The sequence below is a fragment of the Sebastes fasciatus genome, chromosome 14 (assembly GCF_043250625.1).
Source record: "Sebastes fasciatus isolate fSebFas1 chromosome 14, fSebFas1.pri, whole genome shotgun sequence".
NCBI lineage: Eukaryota > Metazoa > Chordata > Actinopteri > Perciformes > Sebastidae > Sebastes > Sebastes fasciatus.
The window spans coordinates 7,879,996-7,906,044 of NC_133808.1; the positions used below are offsets into that span (position 1 = coordinate 7,879,996).

The window sequence follows — 26,049 nt, forward strand, 5'->3', positions numbered from 1 at the left end:
CCATTAGGAGCACCGGAGGACACCGGAGGAACATGATTTTTTTAAGATTACCTGTCTCATGCACTACTATCAGGATATAGTGATTGTTTTAAAAAATTAACTTTTTTTTTAATCATATTTGCTCCAGCCTGCCTACCCCAGCTTTAAGGTGTGTGGAGGTGGGGGCACTAGTGTCACCGGCAGTAGGGGGAGGTTATTACTGGGGTAATTATCCTCAAATAGAAACCTGTATGTATGACATTTATTATACATGATATAAAGCTTAATATGATTTTTTCCCTGTTAAATAAAGAAGTAATAGAAAAAATATAAATTCAAAAGAAAATCGGTTTATATGGATCACCTGTACCTTTAAGCCAGCAGGGCCCTGCTGATATACTGTGTTCATCAGGTTTGGTAAGGGACTGTAAACAAATGATTGCAGTGGGGAGGGGGGCTAAATCTATGCTAGGTTGTGGATTTCTTCTTTTTGGTGAAGGGCCTCTTATTTGTTTTCCTCACTCCATATTTATATTCTACATCAGCCTTCCCTTGCAAAAAACTAAATATTGATTTTCACAACAGCCACCAATGCACATATTAAAAGTGTAATTAGCAATTGCTAAATTTCTGGCAATTACACACACTGAATGAATAAACCAGAACAAGTTGACAGCTCCAGATTCCAAAAAAAAAAAAAAAAATAGAAACTAGATCAGACGATGCCTTTAATGCATGAGATCAGGCGTCTGTATGGTATCACAGCCTAACAGGCTTTATACAAAATGTACTGATAAAGTAAAGAACATTGGTAGAGAGAACGTTCACTTAGATCCAGAAAAGTTCAGTGTTTTCTGTGTTTCTTAAAATTGATATATTGGCCCAATTATTTGATTCCATCCATCCATTTTCATCTGCTTATCCGGGGCTGGGTTGCGGGGGCAGCAGGCTTAGCAGGGAATTCCAGGCGTCCCACTTCCCACCAACGTTTTCCAGCTCTTCCTGGGGGACCCCGAGGCGTTTCCAGGCCAGACGAGATATATAATCTCTCCAGCGTGTTCTGGGTCTACCCCAGGGCCTCTTACCAGTTGGACGTGCCTGGAAAACCTCTAAAGGGAGGCATCCAGGAGGATCCTGAACCACCTCAGCTGGCCCCTTTTTTTGACGAGAAGGAGCAGCTTCTCTACTCCTTTGAAGGAAGCTCATTTTGCACAGACAGCAACGGTACGGTACCACGTCCGCATCACTGCTGACGCCACAGCAAACCGCCTGTCCATCTCCCGTTCCATTTTACCCTCACTTGTGAACAAGACCCAGAGATACTTGAACTCCCTGGTTTGGGGCAGTGACTCACTCCTGACCCAGAGGGAGCAATCCACTGTTTCCTGGCAGAGAACCATGGCCTCAGACTTGGAGGTACTGACTCTCATCAGAGTTCGGGAGTTAGTTGATTGTAATGGAAAAATACTAAAGCCCAGAGAGAAAGAAAGGATTGTTGTGCATATTGCAAAACACACCTTTTAACCTATTGTGCACACTGAGGCCAACTTTCGTAACTGTTCAATCGTGCGTCCATCCATCCATTATCTGTAACCGCGTATCCTATTCAGGGTCACGGGGGTTTAATCTTGTGTAATGATCAATATTTAATTTAGCAAGGGAAGGCTGATATAAAATATAAATGTGGGGTGAGGAAAAAAAAATAAAATGCCCAACCTCCCTTCAGCAAAAAGAAGAAATACAAGACCCTCCACCTTTTGCAAAGTGAATCATTTCTGTGCAGTCCTTAAAGGCTACGTAGTCCTCCCACTGGACATCCTACCTGGGTAAGGAGGTGATTTTTCCCCACTTCTCCACACAGAATCTGCGGGGTCCATTACTGCCCCGTAGAGAGGCGAATCCCTCGTAGGGAATACTGGAGGTGCCTGTCACAAACTGGAGAGAAGAAGGCCACAAAAGTCACACAAAGCATGAAAGCAAATTCCTAAAATATTATTATTTATAACTCAAAATGTAGTCTTTTTTCGGTTCTATATATTTAATATGAATTTAAAAGAGTAGTCTCACTTAAACTGAGAATTGTCCAGTTTCAATGAAAACAGAAAATTGCATGCAAATTGTATAATCTAGTTTTACATATAAGCGAGATTAAAGTTAACATCCGTTAGCCAGCTAAAAGCTGAACCACCATCACATACTGAGGTACATCTAATAGTAAACACGACTCTGCAGCGCCTGCAGGGCCCCCAGCCTCCACATGGGGGCAGCCTGTGTGCATGCGGTCACCCACGTGCCGTACCTGCAGCAGTCTCAGCCTCTGCTCATTGTTGAACCTCTCCACAGCTGCCCAGAACCAGCGAATCACTATGTGGTTGTCATGGTAACCTGGAGGGAGATAGATGATGATGGTGCATGAGTCAGATGAATAACAAATAAGGCCTCTGTCCCCAGTTCCTCGCTCTCCTCCTCCTTCCATCTCACTCTTTCTCCTCTGTGATTTTTGAATGGGCTCTGCTGTTTAATGTTTAATGGCCGGAGCTGTTTTGTCCGTCTCAGTCGATTCCTCTATTAAAAGAGCCTCGCACTGAGTCATGGCCGATTGTCGGTTTGAGTTCTCTCGTCTCCCCGCTGCTGGCGGCTTCTCAACTGTATTGGCCAGACCCTTAAAAAGCCTTTTAATGTGATCTCTTGTAAATGGTTTGGACACTGGCGCTTGCATGCCTGTACTGTACACAATATATATCACAATAATTAAATAGCAATAACTCCCCAAACTTTCAAGTGCTCATTGTGATGGAATAATTGATATACAAGTTATCTTTGGAAGGAAGAGGTCCGGAGCTGATGATGTCTTACAAAAGAAGGTTTATTGAAGCTTGATCAAGGAGAATTGTCAGGTCTCCACAATAGATGCTCTCTGCGTGAAGGCCTCACAACTCTGTCCTTCCTCCCCGGTGCTCAGTGTCTTACCCCTTATCATGTTATGACTTACTTCGTTCCTCTGGCATCTCTGACCCTGGTTGCCCTAGCGACTGGCTCTACGGTCTCCACTACAGGCACAGCTGTACAGATAACGGTGGCTCCTCTAGACAGGACTCCAACCCAAGAATGTCAACAGAGGGACACTCTGACAAACACTCTGACCTTTCTACCAATAAGAGAGGAATTGATGGAAAATTCCATCACACTCATTACACAGTACATTACAGTACAACCTTATACAGTTGTTAAATAGGTAATGACAGTATTTCAGAAGTAAGAAATAGAAGTAAGTAAGTAGTAAGTAGTTACAACAATAACAGCAATAATTACAGGAATTAATAAATCATTTTACCTTTTTAGGTTAATTAAGTAGGCAGAATATTTTTGGCATCATTGGGCAAAAATTCCATAATAACATTTCAGCATATTTGGCCAGACTTTGGCCAATCACAGGTCATTACAGAGAGAGAGCGTTCCTATTGGCTGTTCATTCAACGGAGGCAGCTGTAAATCACTCGCGAACTCTGATCAAACGGTCAAACTAAGCAGCGTTGATCAAATATGAGTCAATATTCTGTTACTGTAATGTCTATTTCTCACATAAAATGTTTTCAGAAACATCTTGTAGTGTACTGTTTAGCTCTACAATGAGAAAGTGTGCTCTTGCTGGTGGGCGGTGCTTTGTATTTCCTCAAATGATCTCAACATGGCTGCCGGGTTACAAACTTTCTAATTTTACATCTAAACAGTACACTACAAGATGTTTCTAAAAACATTATATGTGAGAAATAGACATTACAGTAACAGAATATTGAGTCATATTTGATCAACGCTGCCTAGTTTGACCGTTTGATCGGAGTTCGCGAGTGATTGACAGCTGCTCAGAGACGGCAAGGCTCCAGCTCGGCTCTGATTGGTTGTTTTCCTCCGGTCTGTGAAATCTTACAGATGCCATTTGGAGCACCGGAGGACACAGACAAATGATTTTTTTCAGATTACCCGTCTCATGCACTACTGTCAGGATATAGTGACCGTTTTATAAACATTACTTTTTAAAATCATATTAGCTCCAATTATACCTACTGCTGCTTTAACAGAAATAAATTTGAACTAGTTTGAACCCTTTGTGAAATTAAATTAAAAATAAAATAACCGTTCGTCCTTTCTCCCCATCAGATATAATTAAAACTTTACTTATGCTACATTTAGGACTATATGTTATAGATATTTTTTTACAAAGTTACCCCTCATGTCCACTGGATGGATCATTTCTGATCAGTATGGTAACAGATACTTTCTGTCTGTCTATGTTTTGACCACTGCAGACCTGCATTTTGCATCTGTATTTCCTGAATAATATATATAGTAGTATAAGGAAAACCCTAGCCTTCCTTCTCCTGAATCACAGGAAACAAAACAAAGTAGTTTTGCGGGGCATCCTGGTGGCCGAGGGGTTAAGAGGTATACCACACTCACACTTCCAGCGGACACAGTGTATGTATTTGACTTAGCAAGTCTTCTTATGTTGCTCTCAGTGTGCCATGAACACTTTTCATCTCCATCTCTGCTCTGTTGCCTCACCGCTTCCCCCCAGCTCTACATACCTCCTCTGTACTCTGTGTTGTTTCTCCAGTCTGCCAGGTCGATCTCTGCAGTGCCTGCGATCACCAGCTCCAGCTCCCTGGCGTCAAACACCGACACCAGTCGCACATCCACCACCTAACAAACACACATGCAAACGGATGAACACATGCGTAACATATGGTGCATCCTATTCAGTTATCACAAGTCTTCCCAAATACATCACATTGTTTGAGTGTGTTTCAGAGCATTGAGACAAGACAGTTACAGTAGATCCTTATTGTGGAGAACACAGTGACACAGATGGCAGTAGGATAAACATTATTGTGGGAAAAGTTTCAGCTTGTTTACAGTAAATGTTGGATTTGATTTGTTTAGCAAACCGAGGCCTGTAAACTCACACTGAAAACACATGTAGCCCACAAAGACCCGGTTTAACGGTCTTAAGGAGGGTTTGGGTTTGTCCCAGTTATGAAAACACACAAGAAGAAGCAGAACATGAGCACCAGTCCAGACTGAAGCCTGCTCTTCGTTCACTTTGACACGCTGAGCTTCCGCAGCATGCAGGACTGTGACCTATCACATGTCATCCTCCATCTTATCGTACGGTTCTTAACTGGAATGAGTTCTTTCTCGTACAAATATTTCAGAGAATTACACGCACGTTTATCTGTCATTAGTGAGTTTGAACAGAACACTCCAGACATGCTTGGTAGGAACGTGGCCTTAGATTCACATCCAAACTGAGCAGTGCACAAAACCTAAACAAGTGAAAAGTATTCTATGCCATCTGTTTACATTAATCTATTTCATTTCCATGAGCGAAGATGACTAGTGAGGAGCTGATATGTCACGATGCTGCTTTGTCATTTGCTCTTTTGGCCTGCTCACATCTATTTTTAGCCTTTCTAGTTGAAATGTATTATGACACCACGCTGTGTCATTGGTATTGATCGATTGAACAATCCTGTCATAGAGTGTATTATAGCCATTATGTGCTATAAAGAAGAACATCTTACTTATTGCACTTTTTACTCATAGCCTCATTATTACCTTTAACACTGATATCAAGTGCTGTACCTCATAGAAGCCTCGGACCAGGCTCTCCGTCTGCTGGGCCACTCCTCGCTCTATACGCCACTTGACCATACGCTCGATGTACTCCTTCTTGTTCTTCTCTGACACAGGGATACCAGCCCCGCCTGGCTTCAGCTCTCTCTCTGTAATCTGTAATCACATGTAGGCACTTCAATCTTAAATGCAGATGGATTTTTTTTTTACCAGGCTGCAATTACAAATTAACAAATGCAAGAAGACTCATCTAAATCACACACACAAACACACACACCTGTCCAAAGACCTCCTCATTGACAGTGAAAGTGAGGTCTAGCATGTCTTCGATGTCATTGTCCTTCATCCATTGCAGGCTCTGGTGGAACTCCTCATCCAGGAACTCCAGGTCACTCAGGTCACAGGGGCTGCATGAGCGCAGGCAGAGGTTACACAGAGCTTACAGAGGGGTCAATAAGGTAATTGATGGGTTGGTCTACTCATAAACTATGGCTGATTGTAAGCAGGGAGGTGAAAGGTTAATTAGCCGATGTATAATAGCACAAGACGGCTGTCCTTAATGATAGCAAAATATAACACGCAGCATGACGCATGGCAAGAAAATATGTTTGCTGAAATTTATTATGTATCAGGATAAACCCCTCGAGATGTACCTTCTCAGTTATGAAGGAGGTGAGATGTTTACCAAGACATACGTAATAAATAAAAGTGGAAGGCAAAACAAACAGGATTTTTTTATATTAAATTCATCTTATATATAGGTAACACTTAACTTTACCTTTAACTTTCCAAACATTCCCCTGAATGGATTTTTAACCCTATATTTTATTTGGTTTTCACTACATTTATTTACAGGCTTATTGCATTGTCAATACATGTTTTAGCTAGGCATGCCATATATTGTTATTTTCAGAATAAGTTACTCAGAAATGCCATCAATCAGCATGTTGATGATACTATACACGTTTTAGGACATATATATATATATATATGTATATATATATATATAATGGGACATTGTGAGCCTACGTTATGTGTGTAGTTTTTGGTGACATCTAGTGGTGTGGTTGCAGATTGCAACCAACTGAGTACCCCTCCACTGATTCCTCCGACTGCGGTAACGTGAGCCACAGAGTGTAAAACTGTAGTAACACCGTTCGCCATTTGCGATACCACGGTTTTGCACTCTGTGCAACATAAAAACGCAAAAGGGTCTCTCTAGAGCCAGTGTTTGGTTTGTCCGTTCTGGGCTACTGTAGAAACATGGCAGAGTAACAAGGAGGACTCCATGAAGAGGACCCGCTCCCTATGTATATATGAAGGGCTCATTCTAAGCTAACGAAAACACAACGATTCTTAGTTTCAGGTGATTAAACACTAATGAAAACACAGTTATGAACAGAGGTGGGTAGAGTAGCTAAAAACTGTCCTCAAGTGAAAGTACTGTTCCATTTAAAACAAAAAAAATACTCATCAAAATAAGTACTTGAGTATGAGTACAAAAGTATGTATTGAAAAAGTTACTTAAGTAACGAGTAATACAGTAAAACACTGGCACACGACTTATTTGATGTGGATATGACTGGAATTATTTCAACCACAGATGGTGTTCCTCAGGTAAAGGTAAATAAGCGAACATACACCTGTATTTATTTCTGATGAAATGACGCGTCATCATCTCCTGATTACATAACCTGCCGCATAAACACCAGACAATATTCCCAGTCTCTATCTCTCAAGTGTGTCTTTAATGTGCTGATAACGTAAAACCAATAAAAGCTAATATTCATAAAGTTGACACTGCTATTATTTCTTTGATCCTTAAGATATGCTTCCCCACCACTATTCCCATCATGCATTGAGTGATGTAAACAGGAAGCTTAGTGTTGCTGTGGAGACAGTGAGTTAGCTATTTATAGCCATTTTTAGCTTATATTTCTTTGCATTTTGGTGAATTTGCACATCACTTGGATTACTTTTTATACTGTAAAAAATATGAAAATCATGGTTGTCTTTTTTAATATCGCGCCATTACAACAAATCAAAAAGTCAAGATATCTTATCCATCAATTTTCTGCACATTTCCCTGTAATGCAGCATGACATATTTGATGCCATTAGAAACTACTGTATGTGATTTGTATTTAAAATGCATTTCTATTTGTTTAATATATGCTTGTCTGTATAATAATGGTGGAGCTATAAGAAAGGATCCATGTTGCCGAAGAGGTTAAGAACCTGTATTATTACATAAACATCTGTCATTAGTGCAGACATTTGGCAGCGTTTGAGGTTGTTTGGACAAAGCTATTAATAAAGATGCTGCTCCTACTGCCAGCTGCTGGCTGAGAGGATCCGACTGAAACACTTACATTCTCAGCACGTCCTTATAGAGTTAGTGAGGGGGATCTGATTGGAAGTGCTGGTGCCCTGCAGGCTGCTGTGGAGTGGGAAGTCAGAGGTAAGCAGGCTGAGGGACTTACATGCGAAGAAGCCCCTTGTAGAAGGGTCGGGTGAAGAAGGCGTCCAGCAGGTACTGGTGGACGAGAGCCAGGCCCAGGATACGCCCACTGAAGCGAAACCTATACACAACACAGCAAATTTTAAAGTGGTTCCTTGAAATTAATTTTCAGATCAAGTGTTTGGTAAGGCCTGCTTGAGATGGAGGGGGTTTTACTCTTTCAGATGTCGACATTAGGAGAGTGAAACACAGCAGATTGATTTTAAATCGTCCTTCTGCGGATGTACAAACATTGTGGAAGTTAGCTGGCTTGTGTGTGCTTGTTTTCTTCCATGAAGTGTTTCATGTAGTATTTAACAGGCTTAAGTGTAATCTGAAGTTCACTTCCCAACTGAGGATGCACCAGATGGTGGCATTGTTTATGACAATAAATAAAAACCCCAAGATTTACTGTGAGAAACAATGCAGTGAGTCAGAACAGGCTGTAGCACTGAGACCAACTGAACCAGCAGGGACGATGTTTCTCTATCCTTTCTTTCTTGAGAATTCCTCTAACGTCAGACAGATTGTCTCTACAAGAACATAAGTACTGATTTGATATTCTTTAATTTGATGAGTGCCATTTTGTCTAGTGTGACAAACAAACACCTGAAGACTTTAGTTTGTGTTGCTGTCTTCTTCATCCAGCCTATCATATTCAGATTTTCCTGTCTAGTTGTCTCCATATCCGTCCATCCATCCATCCATCCATCCATCTATCCAATCACTGTCACTGAGGGAAAACTGACTGGAGAGCCACAAATTGCTGATCCAAATTTCCACACAGCGCCCACGCAAATGACTTCTATTTTGGGATCGGCACACAGCAGTCAGAGCAGACAAGATGGACACTTTACAGTCAGCACAGCAGCAGACTAACGTCAACAAACATACATTAGAGAGTCAGACAGACAGACTGATACTATAGATACAGCACATATGGAAACCTCACCATTCATGGTGGTTGTCTACAAAGGCAGACATTGGGCTGATCTGGACGGTGTACGTGTCGTTGGCTGAGTATTCAAACAGGCCGTAGTACGGGTTGAACAGTTCTCTGGACACCAGGAAGAAAAACTCTCTGGAGGGTCCGCTGTAGTCCAGCCTGCAGTCATCACACATTGAAATACACACACAGTAAATAAAATCACTGAATGTTGTCTTGTTCTTCTGCTATTACTGGTGTAGACAACGGACTAAGCGAAATCTAGAGAACTGCTGGTTATTTCAGCAAAGGTACACCCCAACTATTATCGGCCCTTGTGTATTTGCAACAAAAAAAGGATACGATATAATTAACTGATAACAAATAATATATAATCATTCATTAAACACACAGTGTAGATGCTGTCTGTTTGTTTACAGTAAGTCTACCTATTGATGTTCAAATATTCTATGTATTTCCCATCCACTTGCTCCAGCTGTCCATTCACCAGAAGACTCTGGATTTACTGGGAATGTTATCAGATGTATGAGTGTAATTGTACATATTGAAACTATACATCAAAATTCCCCTGGATCAATTACAGTTAGAGTGAAATACACACATTTCACACTTGCACTGTCTCTAAAGCATGTTAAGGAAATTAATTGGTGAATGAAATGCGTCTTCCTCACCCATCCTCGCCCACAAAGCTGACGTAGAGTTTACTCCGCTGCAGGTCTTTACGGGAGTAACACATGATTTGGTTAAAGGCGTCCTCCAGGAGGTGGTCCCTGCGTATAATGAGCCTGGGAGCACACACAAAAACACACACACACAGATCAAGTAGTATTAGACATGATGTAAACAATCTCCTGCCTCGCAATCCACTCCTGAAAAACACTACCTTTGGGGTTTACAACAGTAAACGCAGAGACCTTAATGAACAGGCCATAGGTGTTATCACAATTTTTTATATGTTATATACTGTAAATCAGTGCTAAATCAGACAATCCAGACATAGATCTCTTTCAATTGTAGGGTGTAAACCTACTTGACTTTTCCCGGTCCCTGTCCATAACCTTTGGTTTCCAGCTTTCGATAGAAGTTCCTCAGTTTAGCCTCAAAATCTCGCTTATAGGGAGCAGGAGCGCGGGCATTGGCTCGCTGGGTGCCTGAGATATAAATGAGAGAGAGAGAGAGAGGGGACACAGAGAGAATGAAAGAAAAGGGCAGAGAAAATGGATAATGAAAGTCAGAGTGGTAAACAGCGGAGGTGGGTAGAGTAGCCAAATGCTATACTCAAGTAAAAGTACTGTTACTTACTGCAAAACAAAGTAGTAAAAGTAGTCTTCAAAACAACTACTTGAGTAAGAGTAAAAAAGTATTTACTGAAAAATTTACTTGAGTAACGAGTAACTTAAATTAATTTAAAAAACACAGGCAAACTACTTAGTTGATTTGTATATGACTGGAATTATTTCAACCGCAGATGATGTTCCTCAGGTCAAGTTACAGAAGTGATCAAAAGACATTATATTAATACTATACTCTATTAAGTACACCAATAAGTAACCATTTTTTAAATGACTATTTGCTTGTTGTCTCCTATATTATTTAATTATTTGGCAAATAAATCAGCAAATCTGTAAATGTGTCATATCAGATAACTATTGAAGATGATGCTGTGATTAAATTCAGGTGTTCACTTCTTCACTTTGACCTGAGGAAGACCATCTGTGGTTGAAACATTATATCAGCCATGTCCACATGAAATAAGAGCAGTTTGTCCTGTTTTCGTGTGCATAATCTGGTCTCTACTTTTCTGTCCCTCTTCATCAGGCTACACAAAGCAGGACTAGATAAATGCACACCGTTAGCTTGAATATCTACATTGGGAGAGAAAGCAGGAGCAGTAGTAGTAGTTTTGAAGCATGATATACTGTGTGTGTATTATTAAACTTATTAGCATTAACACAACAGATACTGCAGCTCAGTGTCAGCACAGTTCTCTGTACTGACTTCAGACCAGGGGCTGGGTTCACAACTGTAACCTGCTGCACTGCGCTCTGTTAATTCATCGGTAAATATTAGATTATAATAGATTATTCTAGAGCCATAACGTTAACGTTACTCCTGCGTAGCTTCAGCCGTGCTGCTTTGAACAAAGTCATGTGGAGGCGTCGCTGCGGTAGGATAACAGAGCGCCAGCAGACCTGGTTCCAGCTGACCACCTGCCTCTTAACGGGTCAAGAATGCATAAAATAAATAAATGAAAGTAGCATGATGAACGTATCTAAATGTTACTGAGTAAGAACAATGTTTTTTTCTCTAAAAATCTACTCAAGTAAGAGTAAACAAATTTGCTGCATTAAAACTACTCTGACAAGTACAATATACTCAAAAAAAGTTACTAAAGTGCATGTATTAGAGTAAATGTAACTTGTTACTAACCACCTCTGGTAAACACACAAAGAACAGGGAGATAGAGATGGATGCAAAAATAGAAAACAGATACTGGGAGACTGAGATCAAATTAAATTTAAACGATCCAAAACGGAAATTGGCTTAAGCCTGAATGGGTGAGGAAGAATCAGAGTACTGTATGCAGGTTAATCCTGGATTGTTATTTTGTATCAGGCTGTTGTAGCTGTCATTCTCTTCATCTGTCTGTGTTTTGGTTGAACAGTTTGAGAACAGAGGTAGGCTCAGTATAGAAAGAGAGTGTACAGGAGGACAGACAGCTGTAGATAAACACTGACAGGAGAGCTGAAGAGAGGAAGTGTGTGTTAGTGGGTGTGTGAGTCAACTACCAAAGGACACATCTAACCCTCAACAACTAACTATTCTAGTAGACCGAATCATTTGTTTTTATTCAATAGTGTTGAGTTAAAAAAATATATATGGCTACTTGATATGCACATATTTTCAATTAGGGCCACTGGTTGTGGTTTATTGTTGATAATCAATCAACAGAAAGTAGTTGTAAGTCTGTTGTAAAATGTGTTGTACAGTCGATCACTGATTTATCAATTAGTTTGCTTTTTTTCCCTTCAGACTATTATGGAAATTATTATTTTTGCTTATAAAATATTTATGGTCATTTAAGGACTCAAAGGGAATAAAAGACAGAACAATAAGCAGGTATGTGTGTAGAGGTTGGGGGTTAAGAGGGAATGTGAGTGTACATTTAAAGTATGTACGTGAGTGTGTTCATCTTTTATATTAATCTGACGTCAACCTGCGTTATATATGAAATTGCTTGTTTTATTTAGTAAGACGATGTAAACCAAACCTCATGGTGGAAGGCGTGAAATTTAATAAAAAAGACAGAATTTAATAAAAAGCGAGGAAAGGTGCATCATGCCAATAAAGTTGATGCAGACACAGAGCGAGACAGACGCTTACCAGGGGAGCTCTGAGGAGACGAGAGGCAGTGACTCGGGTGGAGTAGCGGTGGTACGTATGACATCACCTCCTCCTCAAATAAGCTGGAGACGAGAGAGAGAGGTACACACACACACAGAACACATCTCACAACAGCTTAACATTAGCATTGGTGGATCAAATTAGACTTGTATTCCTGGAAGTGTTGGAGCTAGCTGGTTATAATTTTTTACAACAGACCCATAATCGTTCCTCCACCCCTACATACAAAGGCACATGTACAGGACTCACCTAAGCAGCATTACGAGGTCAGCGTCGCTAGAGAGACGAGCCAGCCCAGTGACTCCCTCACTGCGAATAAACTGCACCTTCTCCCTGCACACACACACACACACACACACACACACACACACATACACACACACACACACACACACACACACACACACACACACACACACACACACACACACACACACACACACACACACACACACACACACACGTCAGGGGGTGAACTGACACAATCCATTAGGATTAAAGGTTAACTGTGTGTTCAGTTTGACTGATGATGATAATGGAGGTGTTGGATGTGAGCACGGCTAGAGAGGAAGAGAGAGAGAGAGAGAGGAAGAGAACGAGGGAAACAATGTGACAAGGACAGAAGGAGGAAGGCAGAAGAAAACAGAGAGAGTGAGAGGCATACTTGAGCGAGTGATTCCTGGCGAGCTCCGGTTGCCTTTCAACCAGGATCTCAACGATGTTGGGTTGCCGTAGAAACGCCACTATCTTGTCATTGTAGGCTGGAGAAAAGGAGGAATGTGCGTTTATATCTGTGCCATGTGTGGCTTACACTTGTATCAATTGCATGCGTACATTTAAATTCTGCCCGACCTACCCACAGGCACCACATCGTGGTACTGACTTCGACTGGAGCCGCTGAAGGTGCTGGACGGGCGGGGCATGACGGGCGGGTTGGTTTGGCGAGAGTCGTCCACCACCTGTGACAAAAGGAAGCACTACAGTTCAGGTCACATTCTAGTTCTGAGACCTATCCGCCTGCCAGTCATCAGCCTATCACGTCAGTTCTGCATGTTCTCGCCCATTAACTACAGCTCTTATTTCTTAGTGTTTCTGCCAACTATTTCCCATAGCATACCACATATATAGATTTATTATCTCCCAAGCTGCCATTTAAATCTGTTCATTCCAGTATTGGTCAAAAATCAACTTGCAGAGATTTTAATTTGTTTGAAATAGGTATTCAGTCATGGTAAAAAAATATATTCAGCCCAGTATTCAAGATTTAAGACGGATGCTGTGTATATCAGAAATGTACGGAAGCCCTGGGAGGCAAGTGAGAGAAAAACATATTTGTTGATCCAATTTCTAAGTCTAATGTAAATAGTTTTCCCTCCTGTGTTTATGACTTAAGAACAGGTACAAATAAAGATTTTGCCAGGAAAATCTTCATTATCTGTGAAAACAGGTGAAAAAAAAAGTTTTGGCAAAGTAATTTTTTGGTTTGTTTTTGTAATAGGTTGTTCTAGATAAGACTAAAATCATTAATGTTTTCTTTCAGGTGAATATCTCCATGCACTCTAAACACAACGTACATATATTGTGTGTTTAATTCTAACCCAATTTACCTAAATTAAAACTCACCTCGAAGAAAACATTAATGCTTTTAGTCCTATTTAGAACATGGGGTAGGGGTGCACTTCAGCCTCTTGTGGCTGAAATGAGTATTGAAAACCTAGAAAAAATATTCTGACAAAAAAAAAATTTTCACCTGCAAAAACGTTTTTTCACCTAGCAAACCTTTTTCCCCATTTTTTTTTAGTGGAACTTAAAAAGATTATCCTGGCAAAACCTTTTTTTCATCTGTTCTTAAGTCATAAACACAGGAGAGAAAACTATTTAGATCAGACTTAGAAAATGGATCACCAGAATGTTTTTTTCTCACTTGCCTCTCAGGGTTTCCGTAGCAGCCAAACCTAGAAGACAGACTATAGGTAATCCAGGTCATTGCAGTTGTGGAAAATAAGTACATTTCCTCTAATAAAAAGGTTATTTTTCAGCATCTCAGATATTCCACAAAGCACTTGAATGCATCAGTGTGGAAGATTAAATACAAGCATATTCCCTGCTGCATTATTATATCATGCACAGATGTTTTCCTAACATGAGACCTATCTAAAATCCATTACCTTAAGCAGACAACGAAACCCAATAATGTTGTAGGTTCTCTGGATTTGAGAGGCAACAAAATCTATCCATCATCTTCTCTATGGCCCCTAGTGTTTATAGTAATCATACTGAGGTATCACTCCTAATTTGACAATGACTGAGTGATGCTGTCATTCCAATATACAGTAGAGCTTTGGAGGAGACGAGTGGCAACAAGATAGGAGCAACTTGTCTCTTCCTTATTATATCAACATATTAATTATTTGACATTTAGTGTGTTTATAATGATTTTCAGTCATTCCAGTGAGACAGTGGGACCTCTAGCTATGTTTGATGTTCTAAAATTAGGTGATGTTTCACTCTACTGAAGGATCAAATTACTGCAATTAACTTTCTATCTGACTTGAGTTGCACCACAGGGACTGGCAGGATAACTCCCCTGCCGGTGCCCACAATGCAGACACTCACAACGCATTTTTTTCTCCTTCAAACTGGCCTCTATAAACATCGCAGTGCCTCTCTTAGCCTTAAGTTGACTCCAGGTGACAAGTGGTGCAGTGGCGGCTCGTCTCTCACCTCCCCAGCACTGTGGCTGCGCTGTCGGCTCAGGTGCTGGCGGTGGGCCAACAGCCCGGTGGAGCGAGAACTCTGGAGGGGTAGCCGTGGGTCAATGAAGGTCGTGGAACGACAATTGTGATCCACAAAGAAGGGCTGAGGATTGAGATGCAAATAGCCATCATCGTGCATGGATAAACTCCACTAGGGGCACAAAGAAACTTCACATGCAGTACGCACAGAGTAAGGATTATGAAAAAGCAGCAGTAAAGACTACTGAACAATTGAGCAGAGATTATAATCGTTGGATACACATGACCTTGAGTGTTGGGGCAGTACCAGGTCAAACATCACCTTCCCAGTATGGTCGTGCTTCATCTCCCAGCCTCGGGGAAGCTCCAGCTGCTTGTTGGAGAACATGTTGAGGAAGGTGACGAGGTCGCGGTTGTGCTGGTAGCGCTCAAAGTAATGAGCGTCCCGACGCACCTTACTGATCATGTGCTTCAGGCAGGTGTTGCTCGTAAACATGCGGTAGGCACTCTGGGCAGAGAGGTGAGGTCAACAGAGAAGGACAGGAGGCAGACGGGAGAACAATTGGGGTCATTTCAGTTCTTCCACTCAAGATGGAAGACAATGTGGATAATATTTATCTAATGCCAGTCTGTCTTTGATCCATGAAATATCCTCCATTGAGTGAAGTAAAACTGACTTGATATATATGCTATAAATGACATAGTTAGTGTAGGTTCAGTACTGCATTCAGCATGATGTTAGAACTGTGTTAAAATAGTTAAAATGTCACTTTGCTTTAGCAACAGAATTTAAAATTTAGCATTTTCACGTAATCTTTTTATGTTTGCAGTTTTGGTAAAAACATTACTTCATAATACAAAAGAGAGTGCAGCTCTTATTGATCTCAGCCATAATTTCAATATGGAGCTGGAGACTTTGTGTTTTGACTAAAGTACGATTTGAAACAGTATTTATTTGGTCAGCATTCAAAAACTGCATATCACTAGGGCTGCAAATTATTAATTCACTGAGGATTAATTTGTCTTTTTTATCAATTAAATCATTAACTGCTTAAAAATATTTACAAAAAACATTTTTTTTTACATTTTATAAAATATTTTAACATGTTTTTAACACCCTATACTGCATATTACAGTTTTCACTGTACGTGCCCAGGTTCTTTGGTATCTGCCCCTAAAACCTGCCCTGTACATAAACCAAAACTATCATGTCCAGGTACAACTGGAGGTGAGTGAGTGGAAGTGGTAATCATTGCCTATTTCAGCACTCTATGTGACCCCTACTAAACAACAGCACTGAGCCATCCACCCTGTGCAGAATTGCTTCATTACAGTACTTTACTGAAGCGTAGCGCTGTGGGCGGCTAACTGACACTGTGGCTCATTCAGGCCGCAGTTAATATATCTGAGTGCCATGACTGTGATGAGTACTCAGAAATTAAATCAGACAAAATGCTGAGTTTGAGTTTAAGAATACAGTGTGTAGACAGATCTATGTAAAATGAGTACAGGGTCAAAGGTGACGGAGGAGGTGGAGCATGTTAGACTGACAGGGTTAGAATGCAGCACGGTGAAGAAGTCGGGGCTGCACAGGAACTTGGCGCTGGGTGACTGGAGGAGCAGGGAGAGACGCGAGCGACCACTGGTGTGAGCGACTGCACTTTCTCGTCGATATTCTGCAACAAAATCAACACATACTAGTCAAACCTCGAGACAGGGAGACACTAACGAAAGCAGCTTCATGAAAACATGAGGCTTTTCAGAATTTCATATCCAGCATTTTGTGTCAGAGATAAAAGAAGACATTTCCACAGACTACCGCTATTCTGAGACATTTGTGTATAAAATAATAGCTTTTTCAGACCATAGTATTTCAAGAGGTGAATTTGGCAAATATTTTTTTTCTGAAAACAAGTACAGAGCTTTTGTGAATGAAACCTATACGTTTTCTATTTGTGTGTTTTTCTTTAATGTTTCTCTGTTGAAAACAAACCAGAAATGGAGTGAGGCATCAGATCACTTTCTGGTTCAGGAAGCAGGTCAACTGGGGCTTCCTCTGTCCGGTCACTGTTGGTTATGGTCCTCCTGATGCTCTGGTACCTGTGATCAACAACAAAGATAAAGTTACTGTAATGAAAGTAGAGTTTTACAACTACGTAATTACCTATTTTCTCAGTCAAGTCAAACTTTAAGGACCCTATCTTATACAACGCAAAGCGGTGCACAGCGCAGCGCAACTGTCATTGCTAGTTTCAGACCGACGCAGTTGTCATTTTCACGCCCAGCGCCCATGTTGTGTAAGTTGCGAATGTACTTGTGCCCATCTGTGCGCTCATGGGCGTGTTGGTCTTAAAGTGAGGTGTGGTCAGGTGCTTTGTTGGAGCATTTGCTCATATGGAGTCAGATGGAGTTGTTGATGGGACAGAGGATTGGGAGACGGTGGAGGCAGAGGGTCAACCGGCCAAGCACCACATTCATCTGCTCGCTCACTTTCACTTTGCACACAAGCAGATCCGTTTACTCAGCAGAAAACTGCTCGCTTCTCCAATCTGCCAAATCCGCCTTTCAAATAGCAATGCGCCAATGTGCAGGCGTACCTGGCTTTTAAAGGGAATGGGAGATGACACTCTGATTGGTTTAATTCCTGTTATGGCCAAAACACACCTATGATTAAATACAACCCCTTTGTTCATTCAAAGTCAGTTAAAAAAAACTAAATATAAAGAGAAACCCACAGGCAATGTCCCATTAAAGGGAGTACAGTACATGTGTGAAAGCAGTTTGTTTTGGTTCTCTAGTCTTTGAAAAGCCACTACTGATAAGGGTAACCCTTGGGTTAGTGTGATATTGAACATCTAACTATACTTCTAAATAAATGTATTTACAACTGAAGAAAACACGATGGTTATTGCAATACATTTGTCTTCACAAAGCACACCTGCGGTTGAGTTGCTCCATCTGCTGAATGGAGTTGGAGCGGGTCAGGCCCTGTGGGGCCGGAGGTCCGGTGGGTCGCTGCCACGTGGTGGTTCTGTTCACGTGGTCCACGAAGAAGATCCTCCCATGGCTGTCGATCCGAGCCTCCCAGTCTAGGAGGAAATTAATAATTGATACACGGTAGGTGTTTAATGCCTCAGGGGTACATAGCCGTATAAATAAACGCTAGCCAACCATTAATGACAGATGATAACATCAACAACTGAATTGAAAGCATATATATAAACTTTGGCTGTCATGAGACATATACTTCATTTTTGTCATCCGTGATCTTTTATTATTTTTCTATTTTACGCTATACTGCATTCTGGGTCAAAATTAGCTTTAAAAAAACTTAGTCTACAGACATGCTAGTAGCTCTGTGAGGCTGAGTAAAATATATAAGTGGCTGCTAGATTTGCTTCACTCAGCAGCCCAAAAAACTCACTCACCGCCCGCCACAGTGGCAGGTGGACAAAAAAGTGAATTTCCGACCCATGAACACAAAGACACACTGCTACAGAGAGGCAATGACATACATAGATGCAATAGACAAATAATACGGTGCATGCAGACACACACACTCACTGGGAGGTAGAGGCTCGTCCACACGTTGGTATCGGTGGATGTCATGACGCACAGAAGGAAGGGAACGTACAGGATGGCCGTTAACGTGAGAGCCTGAACACAGAAAAACATACAAAAGACAGAGGGAATTTTGTTTTAATATGATGAAAATGGTAAAAAATATTGCACTCTTGTTCAGTTAACTTTTAAGCAAGTGAGACACCTGAGACAGTAAAATCCAGCCAGAACCCAACTCTTCCATTTAATAAATGCTTTTCTTGGGAATTCAAAAATGTCCTCTGCACAAAGTGAACACTGAGTCCATTTAAAGTTGAGTACCTTCCTCTCCATCTGTTTGCTCGGAATCAGCAGAGCCCGCCTCGTCCTGTGCCTTTGTCTCCGCCCCTTCCTGTTCTTCGGCCACGCCCCCGGAAGCCTGCAGGCTCAGCCTCCTCACAATGATCGCCTCGACCACCGCCGGCTCGCTGGCTGTGGGAGCTTCTCCCGCAGCCTCAGTGATGACGGCTCGCCCACCCCCTTCATCGTCTACAGCTTGATTGGTTGGTGGAGTTCTGGTAACTCTGTCTCCCCCTGGATCTATGGCCGTCTCTGCTCCCGCCTCCGCTTCCTACAAAATAAAAAATGATGTGTTAAAACAATGGACAAAATGATAATGATTATAGATGAGGTCTTACTTGACAGAGGACTGACAGAAAAAAAAACTTTCTGTCAGCCTTGATGACTCTATATCCTCCTCAGTGCCTCTCTCTTGTGGATCCCTCAGGGTTCCCTCGAGCCAATCCTCTTTTCCCTTTATATGCTCCACTTGAGTTACAGTATGTTCATACTATGAGCGACAAAAGCAAGAAAACGGCCAAGTTTGGCCAGCTACATTGTCGTTGCCGTAGTTACGTCATTAAATATCACTGGGAACTGGCTAACGGCATTATTTTAGCTTGAACAGAACAGGTTTGAAACAAAATGATATGATTGGTTGACGCTTCACCGCGTCATTGAGACCAGCTCAACTTAACTGTAGCTCGTCACGGCCGTCACGCAGCGACCAGTGTCGGGCGTCAGTTTGTAGCTTCATGTGACTGGCTTCTATTGAAAATAACTTGTAGCCTGTTGCTGTGTCGCTCGTAGTGTGAACACAGCATACACGTCCATTCTCAGAAATTATGACATCTCACTCCACTGTTACGGAAACTACACACTAATTTACCTGCCTTTGAAACGGAATGATGCACATTCTTTCAAACCATTGTTGGATTGTCTCAGGTAGCCTCCCAAACTCAAGTTGCCTCTGCATGTTAGGCTGTCCTCTACACTACCTATTTTTAAATCCTGTCATAAAACACATCTTTATTCTCTGGCTTTTAACTCACTGTGAGAGTTGCCTTTCTATATCATTGTCCTTTGTCTTTTAAACAGGTCTTTGTGTTTTTACTGAGTTGTTTTTATGTTTTTTGCTATATTTTGATTGAACAGCACTTTGGTCAACTCTTGTTATTTTTGTGCTTTACAAATACATTTTGGATTAGATTGGATTTTCTATAAAAAATCGAATCACACATGACAGGGTTTCATACTGAAGTATGCGAATCACATTCACATTGATATGCAAGGCATTCACACCTACTGCTAACAAATATCTGTGAGTTACAGGAAGTCAGTCAACTCCAGGCAGCTCACAACATGAGGCCACATTGGCTCCATCGCCAAGGCAACAAAAGAAAAGCTCAGAAATGTTCGACTTCATGCAAGTATTCATTGGTGTGTAGGCGCGACTGATAAAAGAGAAGGATCACTGAACATTTGTCTAAAAAAATCCCTGAAAAGTGGATACAGATCACTGGTTCCATACTCATACTCCGTTCCTAGAAAAAGTCAGACAAAACGATCTCCAACTAACTGACTGCTTGGGAATATGCATCTAACATCTTGTATTGAACGTGGAATGATGGCGCTACAGCAGAGTGTTATGGTGCAGTGTCACAGGAATACAGCTGGTGCTAGGACCCAGTGGAGACTGCTGCTCTTGTACAATGTGTGCACTGTGGGGACAGTAATGACAGAGTGGACTACGGCTACACATTCACTCACAGATAAAGAAGATAAAGACAGGTACGATGGAATTTGACGAAAAGCAAAACATACAAAAGATACATGTGAATGGAGAGTTGAATCTTTGTTCGTTGTGACCATATAAGAATAATGAACTCACCACAGCAGTTGTCACTGTGATTGGACAGCTCTCTGATGATGAGAGGACCGTCTGTGGAGCTGTTGCCATGGAGCAGGTGTCAATCTCTGAAGAAGGGTCCTCACCAGGCCCTCTTCCTTCCTCATGCACTTCACCCTCTGGCATAGCATTATGGGACACAGCCTGTGTGAAAGGAGCATCCTCCACTTCGGAGAAAACGTCTGGCTCCATAACATCCTCCAAGTCCAGACCTGCCGCCATCTCCAAGGCAACCTCTGCCTCGGGGATCACGTCTTCTGTCACACCGCCCGCACCCCCGGGGTCCCTCTCCAGCACTGAGGGCTCCAGCTGCTCCGGCTCTAGATGGAACTCGGGAAACGGGTCGTCTTCATCTGGGCCGTCGACGTCTGGAGGTTCTCCGTTCATCAGCAGCGGTGACAGCGGCACTGGAAAGATGTCATTGGTCAAGGACCTTTCGTCGTCCTCGTCTGAATCGATGTGCAACATGGCGCTGAGCCTTGTGTGTGTGGGGAAGCTGGAGCGCAGTTTAGGTGAGGCCGCACCCAGGGGTCTTTCGCCAGGGCCTTTGGGGGCCTCGATAGCAGCCAGGCCCTCGCTGAGTGACCTCTGGAGCATTTCATGGCATGACAGGCTTTCATGCTCCATAAATATAGCCCCGGCTCCAACGAAAGGCAGGTCCTTTTTTGGGTAGGCCGTGGCCCCGCCTTCCCACAAGCTCTGGGAGCCCTGGGAGCCGGTAGGAGAAGGGCCTGAAGAGACCACTCCTGGAAGATGATGGGGTAGGTCTTCATCGTCGGATGGGGTCCCTGGAGCTCCATTCAAGGATGAAATGCCAATGATAGACTCGGGAGAGGCACCTGCAGTAGCAGAACAGGTTGTATTTCAGTCTTGACAGAGACAAATTTAAAGAAAATACATTCAGAAATAGTGGCAAATCCAATTTAAAGGCAGATTTACCATCAGGCCCAGTCGAGGTGAGCTCCACTTTGAACTGCAAATGGCCGCTTACGTGTTCAGTAGGCAGGCGCCGACATAGGGGGAAACTCACAGGCTGGACTCTGGACCACACAGAGAAAAACAGATATACTAACTCCACGATATCTGTGAGTTTGCACACGTCAGATTTATGTAACGAAGTAAGTCTGAACTGGTTGTTGTTACATGGAGTACACATAGAGTATGCTCTGTCTGTGTTTGTGTGTTTGTGTGTTTGTGTGTGTGTGTGTGTGTGTGTGTGTGTGTGTGTGTGTGTGTGTGTGAACTTGTGTTTCACCTACCCGGGTATTTTTTCAATAAGCCGCTGCACGGGGATAGTTAGCTGTCCGAGGAAGCGTTTGATTATCGGTCGACTTTTCGCAAACTTGTCCTTCACCTCGATGTACAGGATGTCCGTCATTAGTGCTACAAACGTATATTTCTGCAGAGAAGCACAGACATATACAGTCAATACATTCTCAATTGTGTGTTGATAATATGTTGTTTGAAAGAGAATGTGAGACTGACGAGATACTGTCTGAGTATAATGTGTATGTGAATAACGCATACTCTGTGTAGTGGTGTAGTGTGTCAAAATGTCACCTCTCCATGCCAGGTGGGGTTGGTGGTGTTAGCGATGATGGCTGATCGTCGTTCCTGTCCGTGGTGACTGAAGATGGGGAAGACGCTCCTCTTCCCTGGGTGGATGGACATCTTCAGATATGGGTCCGGATTGAAAAACATGCCCTTCTTTAGGCCAGTGGCACGCAGATCTGCAACAAAGCAGTAGTGAGAGGCTTGTGAGGACGAGGGGTTAAATACTAGGGGGAAGTAAAACACTATTGCTATCTTCTCTGTTTAAAGATTTAAAGTCTACAGCCATGCTAGCAGCTCTGTATTGCTGTACTTAGACACAGTGGTGCTTGGACGTAAATGTTAAAATGTTAAAAATGTTTACCCAGCCCGGTCTCACCAAATGGCCTGTGAATGACACTGCAATATGTAAGTTATTTTGTGTGCAATAACAACGCCGTTCTCACTTTTGGCGTGTCATTTCACGTCATGTAGTCTGTAGTATCTGCAATGTAAGCGCATCCGCGTGAATATACTACGCTCAGAGCTAGTAGCCTAGAATAAAAGGTGAGAAAGACTGCTTATGGTGGGCAGGAGGGGAGGTGGAATTGTAAAACAAACAAAGGACTTTCATGCCATCTCTATCTATCTATTTTCAAGTTGCCATATAGTATGTAGTGTATATAGTAAGACTTCAGCTGCGGATGCATGATGACAAACTGAAGAAAGTGCTTTGGGTGACAAGTTGACATGTCTTTGTCATGTTATTTCCCCTTCCTCTAACCCCTTTGCTGTCTGTCTCTGGTCTGAGTCCATAAACACTTCCATAACAGCATCAGAGCACTTCCAGTGCATAAAACTCCCTGCTGGTTTATTAATGTGGTGACTACCGTTGGGCTTGCAGCGAGGCAAAACACGTCTGAGGCAATGGATAATTGAAACAAGCTGTGCGGGTACATCTTGGTATTTGCCTGTTAACTTGTTTTTAAAAAGTCTTGAGAGCCACTGACTTCTATAGAAAACTGATAACATCCCCTGTCTTTCTCTGTCAGGAAAGCACCTCTTTAAATTCCGAGACCACTGCGTTTCCTGCACACAGCTTTTACAGTTTACTTTAGCTTTCCCCCAAAGGACTGTCAGACAAACATGAGGAGACTGCATCACTCAGCTAAAAGCCAAAAGTCTGTCTGTGTTTTGAGGGCTTTGTTAAATTGACATACAGTTATTGACTCCACTTCCAGATTCTCTTTGATCTGTTATTGAGAATGATTACATGACGAATGTAATCTGAATAGCAGTGTGTGACTTAAATCAGTCTTCCATAATGTAAACCTCTCAACTCACCTGTCAAAGTAAAGCTGATCAGTTTCCGTGGATGTTCGATGCCCACCTGCTCTGCCAAGCCCTCCGCCTGAGAGGGAACAGACAACGTCACACTCTGCCCGCCACAGTAACAAAAACACACTAACACTCACCCGGGTTTCTCCTACTAAATTCACATGAATCTAAATGCTAATACAGGAGAAAACCTGGCAGGTGGAGGGAATTAAATTTACTGAAAGCAGGCAGCGGTGTAGCAGCGAGGATGCACTGCTCATTCGTACACACATAGTCAAACATAGTATACAAACAGTGACTTGCGTGTCTGCCTGAACCACCGCCTGGCTCCATTATGTACGACTCATGTGAACTTGACATGACTACTGACCATTTTTCAAAGAATACTACACATTCGTGCAAATACAATAATCAGATCTTAAAGAGGACCTATTATGCAAATTTTCAGGTTCATACTTGTATTCTGGGTTTCTACTAGAACATGTTTACATGCTTTAATGTTCAAAAAAACGCTTTACTTTTCTCATACCGGCTGTGCTGCAGCACATCTTTTCACCCTCTGTCTAAAATGCTCTGTTTGAGCTCCTGCCCAGTCTGCTCTGATTGGTCAGCTGGCCTACTTTGTTTTGATAGGTCAACCAAACCAAAGTCTTCGAACTCCGCTCCAGCTCCGCTCTAACTAGCTTTGTTTGAGAGTGTGCCAAACTAGCCGCTAGACAGGTTTATGCAGATGTGTTAATTTGTGACGTGACATCACCACGTTACGGAAGAAAATGCAGGATTTGAAGCGAGGCATTTCAGGCAGTTCAGGAACAGTGTTTCTGTGGGGGAGAGTAACTCCCTTTGGCGTTAAGGGAAAGGCAAAAAAGCATAATAGGTCCCCTTTAAAATATTTGTAACTTATTATAATTATTTGATGTAATTTTCATCCCGAATGCCTAATTTTAACCATGATGATAGAGTTCACACACACACTGACCAGAACTGTGGGATTCTTCACAGTGATGCAGGGGGTCGTGGCTCTCAGGGCTCCGCTCACTCCATGGTAGTACTTGAAGCAGATCTTAGTCTCAGCTGCAGAGGAAGCAGCAAAGAGTTATGAGATGTGGAAGTAGTGCAAACATGATCTGCCTATTGTTAGACACAAATCTGTAGTTGTACTGTAGACTGTGGAGACATTTTCGATTATTACATATTTTACAGTAGATTTTCAAAGTGATAGCGTGCGAAGGAAAATGTTCTCAAAGCATGGAATAAAACTCTTCTCGGGTGTGACTGCCTAATGGTAACTTACGCTCCATAAAGTAGGCCCCGGACTCCAGCCTCCAAACGATCTGACCCTTCTGGGTGCCATTCACCCCTCTGTTCTTACAGTCCCACACGTTAGACGGACTGGTTTCATCTGGAGAAGAGAATGAACTGTTAGATGTGAGCGTGTGTTAATTCTGGGGTTAGACAAAATCACGCTTTTACTGTGTTGACATTCCCCCTGATTTCAAACCATAGACAGTTAAACACAACAGGCGACAGAGTTCGAGCTCTGGATCCTGCTCTTGCTAAGAAAAACTGCATCGGTGTTCCGTCTTTCAGTGTGTTTAGTCTGCGGACTCTGTTTTCCAAAACACAAGTTTGCCTTTAATCAGTGAAATCCATTCCCAAAATAGCCTCCCTACAACCTCTAACCAGAAGGACAAACAGCAAACTTCCTCTGAGTTAAAAACAGGGAGGGGGAATTCCGCTGTACGTAGCACTTTCGCACACAGATTAATGAAGCCCCAAACTCAGCTGACTGCTGGAGGGAGTCGTGAGAGGAGAACATGAGCATGCCTTTGTGTGTGTATGTTTGAAGGGGAGTGGAGGAGGGGAGGGCGAGTTGCTTATCATTGAATGTCTGCTTAGTCGAGGAAAGCGGTAGCCCCTCTGGGGTATAACACCCTGGAGCAGGTAATGAAGTCCTGGCGGCCTTATGATCGATAACAAGTGACCTGACGCCCTGCCAGGCACCAGCAGTTTACACTATCTCTTTCTCCCACACAGCATTGTCACGTACAAGGGAAACCTTTGGAACATTTAATCAGCTCATGCAGCCCCGGAGGTCTCCGGAAATGTACATAATCGTTTGGTAAACACGTTAAACGATCATGAACTACATCCTTTTTTATAAAATGATCGCATGGTGTGAAGAGTCTACTGCT

General features: G+C 42.3%; 1 protein-coding gene across 3 annotated transcripts in view; it reads right to left on the reverse strand.

Annotated features, from left to right (window-relative positions):
• Positions 1-26,049, reverse strand: part of hecw2a (HECT, C2 and WW domain containing E3 ubiquitin protein ligase 2a) — a 49,202-nt gene that overhangs the window by 3,675 nt on the left and 19,478 nt on the right. The window contains exons 5-31 of one of the 3 annotated variants that reach the window (XM_074658437.1): positions 25,149-25,256; positions 24,834-24,928; positions 23,861-23,927; positions 22,547-22,716; positions 22,246-22,385; positions 21,926-22,026; positions 20,969-21,825; positions 19,081-19,369; positions 18,763-18,855; positions 18,137-18,287; positions 17,192-17,298; positions 16,750-16,874; positions 15,506-15,706; positions 15,188-15,322; positions 13,320-13,422; positions 13,128-13,224; positions 12,713-12,796; positions 12,443-12,525; positions 10,089-10,209; positions 9,730-9,843; positions 9,065-9,217; positions 8,096-8,194; positions 5,891-6,020; positions 5,623-5,769; positions 4,566-4,680; positions 2,279-2,364; positions 1,802-1,914 (exon numbers count right to left, since the gene is read on the reverse strand). In XM_074658437.1, the coding sequence (XP_074514538.1) occupies positions 1,802-1,914; positions 2,279-2,364; positions 4,566-4,680; positions 5,623-5,769; positions 5,891-6,020; positions 8,096-8,194; positions 9,065-9,217; positions 9,730-9,843; positions 10,089-10,209; positions 12,443-12,525; positions 12,713-12,796; positions 13,128-13,224; positions 13,320-13,422; positions 15,188-15,322; positions 15,506-15,706; positions 16,750-16,874; positions 17,192-17,298; positions 18,137-18,287; positions 18,763-18,855; positions 19,081-19,369; positions 20,969-21,825; positions 21,926-22,026; positions 22,246-22,385; positions 22,547-22,716; positions 23,861-23,927; positions 24,834-24,928; positions 25,149-25,256 (4,084 nt within the window). The remainder of the gene's footprint in view (positions 1-1,801; positions 1,915-2,278; positions 2,365-4,565; positions 4,681-5,622; positions 5,770-5,890; positions 6,021-8,095; positions 8,195-9,064; positions 9,218-9,729; positions 9,844-10,088; positions 10,210-12,442; positions 12,526-12,712; positions 12,797-13,127; positions 13,225-13,319; positions 13,423-15,187; positions 15,323-15,505; positions 15,707-16,749; positions 16,875-17,191; positions 17,299-18,136; positions 18,288-18,762; positions 18,856-19,080; positions 19,370-20,968; positions 21,826-21,925; positions 22,027-22,245; positions 22,386-22,546; positions 22,717-23,860; positions 23,928-24,833; positions 24,929-25,148; positions 25,257-26,049) is intronic. The other 2 variants (XM_074658439.1, XM_074658438.1) reach the window with 2 other exon arrangements.